Source organism: Petaurus breviceps, unplaced genomic scaffold (assembly GCF_028583685.1).
Source record: "Petaurus breviceps papuanus isolate PSGF00001 unplaced genomic scaffold, PetGlider_PUasm1.0 90760, whole genome shotgun sequence".
Classification (NCBI taxonomy): Eukaryota; Metazoa; Chordata; class Mammalia; order Diprotodontia; family Petauridae; genus Petaurus; species Petaurus breviceps.
In genome coordinates, this window is record NW_027187338.1 from 10,021,696 (window position 1) to 10,025,777 (window position 4,082).

The 4,082-nt window shown below is 48.6% G+C and overlaps 1 protein-coding gene across 2 annotated transcripts in view; it reads right to left on the reverse strand.

The window, feature by feature from the left end:
• The window catches only part of YARS1 (tyrosyl-tRNA synthetase 1), a 20,408-nt gene extending 16,570 nt beyond the window's left edge, over positions 1-3,838 (reverse strand). The window contains exons 1-4 of one of the 2 annotated variants that reach the window (XM_069068126.1): positions 3,584-3,838; positions 2,074-2,220; positions 1,739-1,914; positions 904-1,033 (exon numbers count right to left, since the gene is read on the reverse strand). In XM_069068126.1, the coding sequence (XP_068924227.1) occupies positions 904-1,033; positions 1,739-1,914; positions 2,074-2,220; positions 3,584-3,640 (510 nt within the window). In that variant the 5' untranslated portion in view covers positions 3,641-3,838. Of the gene's footprint in view, positions 1-903; positions 1,034-1,738; positions 1,915-2,073; positions 2,260-3,583 lie in introns of both variants that reach the window. The other variant, XM_069068125.1, reaches the window with a different exon arrangement.
• Between the last annotated feature and the right edge of the window lie 244 nt (positions 3,839-4,082).

A 4,082-nucleotide genomic window follows, 5' to 3' on the forward strand; every position in this document is an offset into this window, starting at 1 on the left:
AGAGAGAGAGAGAGAGAGAGAGAGAGAGAGAGAGAGAGAGAGAGAGAAGGAGGAGTATATATCTGATCTCAGTATATACAAAATAAATACAAGGTCATTTTTTTTTTTTTTAGGAGGGGAGAGGAGAAAAGAAGAGAAGACAGGAACAGCTCGGGGACAGAAAGGGCTTGGAGGAGGAGATAGCACCAGAGTGGAGCTGTAAAAGAAACAGAGATTCTAAGAGTCCTAAGTGAAAAGGGTGTTCATCACAGGGAAACAGGAGACAGAGGAAAGGCATACAATCAGAATATTATGTGCAAGGAATAGGTAAAATGGCCCATCTGGTCAGATCATAGAGAAGGGGAAGGTGAGGAATGTATAAGTCTGGAAAGAAAGACTGGGACCAAGTTCTAAAGAACAGTAGCACTAGAAGAACTGGAATTTAAGAATACCTTAAAAGAACAAGCTGTGTCAAACACCACAGTGCATTTTTTTTAAATTCATAAAGCAAAGAAAATAGAAATAAGATCAACATTTTTATTTCCAAGTAAAATTGTAACAATTTTTTTGTGTCAACTGATGTGCCTGGCCCTTCTAGTATGAAATTCCTTGCTCAAATGGTATGTACAAAGGTGGGTAAACACTGGACAAGATGAGAAGCAGTGGGAGATTAAGCCTGAAAGGTAACCTGGGGCCAGACTCTAGAGGACCACGAAACCCTAGACTAAGTGGCATGGGCTTCATCTTTAGACAGTGACTCGCCATTGAAGGTTTTTCACAAAGAAAGTAGTGTGTGGTTTTTTTTTTCTTTTTGGAGGGGGAAGGTAGGGCAATTGGGGTTATGTGACTTGCCCAAGGTCACACGGCTAGCTAAAAGCAGTGTTTTAAGAAAATAATTTGGCCACCCTCTATTCCTCCAAGTACCTGTAGTCCTGGGTAGAGCAGACCACTCAACAAAGGGTGTTCCACCTGTTTCACTACTTCAGCCCCAGCTTTCTTTGCATCATGTTGGGTGACCATAGAGGAAAGTCTGTAAACATCCAGTGTGTACTCTCTGAGAGGGAACAGAGAACACATGAAGATTAATAAAGGTACAAGATCCAATCCTTGATCTACTCCTTCAACCCACAACATAACTAGGTCTGGGAAAAACCTAGTGGTGAACAATCTCCTTTTCTTTTCTTTTGCTTTTTTTGCAGGAGGGAAAGGCAGGGCAATGGTCACATGGCTAGTAAGCATTAAGTATCTGAGGCCAGATTTGAACTCAGGTCCTCCTGACTCCAGGGTGGGTGCTCTATTCACTGCGCCACCTAGCCACCCCAACAATCTCCTTTTTGTTCATCTTAGAACATGGTCAGATGGTCTAGAACCTTTAATGGGATCACAGACCCAAAGCCTGCCATATCATGAGCTGCTATGAGATCTGCTGCTTTGTTAAATCAGCTTTACAACATGTTCCTTAACCACAGCCTGAAAAGAAAAGAGTCCAAGTCTAAAACAAGCCAAGGCTCAGGCATAAAAGAGCTGTAAAAAACAAATATGCAACTAAAGCCACATGGGAACTATTGAGCAGGTGAAGGAAGGGTTGAGAGATTTAAAAAAATCCAACAATAAAGTACCTTCCAACCCTATACTTAAAGAGTATCTAGGCTCCTCAGGCCCATAATTAGACAAAGACATCACTGCAAAGAAGAGGCAAGTAGCAGAAAGGTGGATAGGTGGGGTGAGGATTAAAGGTCGGGAAGGCACTGATACTCACTTGCTCAGCTGGTAATCAGTGCCTTTGACAAATTTTAGCTTCTCCAGGGAAACCCCAATGCTCTCCAGCATGGCTTTGATCACATTTTCATAGTAAGAGGTCCGTAGTTCCAGGAGCTCCCAAGGAGCCTTCATATTGTCTAGGTATGCATGAAGATCAGCAAAGAGGATTGTCACCTGAAGAGGAAGAACAAAAAAGAAGCATGGCCGAAAGGATCCCCCATGTCAAGTACGCTGTAGTTTACTGTCTCTCTGTGACAACAACATTGAGAAGGCTATCTCAGTTCCTGGACATTCCCTAAGCCCAAAGCCTTGGTCAGGGGTGACTGCTCTCACCTCACATCCTGCTTTCAGGAAGTCAGCGATCTTTGACATTGGCACAAAGTAGGCCACATGTGGCTTGCCAGTGGTTGCTGTCCCCCAGTAAACTTTCAGTTCCCTCTCCTTCAGTATCTCCTTCAGTTTTTCTTCACCGAGGACCTCCTGTTGCAGAACAAGAACTTGGTGAGGGCCAGTTTCTTCCTGGGGGGTGGGGAAGATATTAAGTTCTGCCAGTTTAGGAGGATGTGCATGGTAGAGGAGGGGGGAAGCAAAAGGCAGTGCTGACAGTTCAGTGAAGGGAATGGTAGGGGGAGTGATGGGAGGGACTTGGAGCAGGGTACAAAAGAAGTCTGATGACAGTGAAAGGCAGGTACCACAATGGGGAGGGACCCTGCTGATGGGGTTTAGGCTCTGGGAACCCCCTAGAATCTTCCCACTAGATGAGACATTTGCCTGAGGTCATAAGCCTTCCATTATCCTAGGTCTAAATCTCTTGTTACTCTTAACAAGAGTAACAAGCCTAGCTCTCCATTGTCCAGCTACTTCCCTTGATCCTATCAAAACATCTACAACCAAATCTGTTACCCTTAAACTAGCTGAGCGCCTCTGAGCCATAAGTCGGTCATGGTCATCTCCAGGCAGCCTTCAGCTATTTCCCACCCTTAATCCCATTCCTGGGGTCTGACCTCAGTTCCTCAAGATACTCCTTAGAGTCCTCCTCAAGACCCTCCCCAAACTCTCCTCTAGACCATCCCTAGATCCCTCTCACAGTCTCTGTATATAAGATCCGCCTTGCCTCCATGAAGGCAGTCAGATTTAATCTAGAGGAGATTCAATCTGGCTGGTTTGTCCACACAAGCAGCACAAATACTTAGACTCCTTAAGAATCTACCCATTACAGCAAATCTCTAATAAGCTTTGTTTCTCTTTGGCTGAGAGAAGGCTTGGGTCGAATTCATTCAGAGGGACCCGGGGTATTGGTGTTCTGGAGTCTGGAACACCCCTGAACCCCAAACCTCAGCACTGCGGGCTCGGGGATGGGCACAGAACCCTCGCTTGCTGATAGGAGGGGAAGGGAGTTTGAATCCTGCCTCTGCCACTTACTATGACCTGGGTGGCTTTGGCCAAGTCCCTTGAACCCTTCCAGACCTCAGAGTCCTCATCTGTAAAATGAGGAGACGACTTTTGACATTGCTTTCAGCTCTAGACCTACGACCCTAGGAGAGGAAGGTCTCCAGAGGAGAGTATGAGCAAAGAAGAGATGGAAAGGGACCCCCGCCGCCTCCCCAGAGGGAAGAGATGAACAAAGTCTCTAAAATGGGATGGGAGGGGGCAAAAGATGGGTAACCTCCAATGGGGTGGGGGTCACGCAGGGTTTCCTATGAAAAGGAGTAAGGATTTTATACTGTCTTACTATACACCAGACACTGGGCTGAGGACTGTGAGGGTCTCCGGTGGGGAAGGGGGCTGGGCAGGGTCTCCCATGGGGGAGGGTCTTTGTGCCGGAAGTCGTGGGGGGAGCTACCTGCAGGTTGCGGGTGATGAGGTGTAGTTTCTCCTCCGGGGTCGGCGCGTCGCCCATGGTGAAATCCTCTGGAGGGTGGGAGCACGAAGGAGACCCCAGTCAGTGCGCTCCTTCTCCGGCCTCCTGCCCGTGCTTGCGCCCCTTGCCCAACCGAAGAAGGCACCGGCACAGCGAGCACCAGGTACAGTCACGTGGAGTCCTCGCCGGGTTGCATCATCTGGGATCCCGGAATATCTCGCGTTGCTTGGGACCATTCTTCCGGCTTTGGCCCGAGGCAGGCAGCAGCAGCCGAAAACGGATCACGTCGATAATCCTTTTCTCGTCCTTCATCGCCAGCCTAAAGCGGAGGTAGGGAGGGGGGAGGAGAGGGATGGAGGAGGCGGAGGCTGGCGGCGCTAGGGAAAGCAGTCTCTGCGCCTGCGCACGGCCTTGGCGGTCCCTCTGGGAGGCGGGGCAGTTTCCTGCCAATCACCTGGGGCCAGCCCCTCCCCCCGCCCCC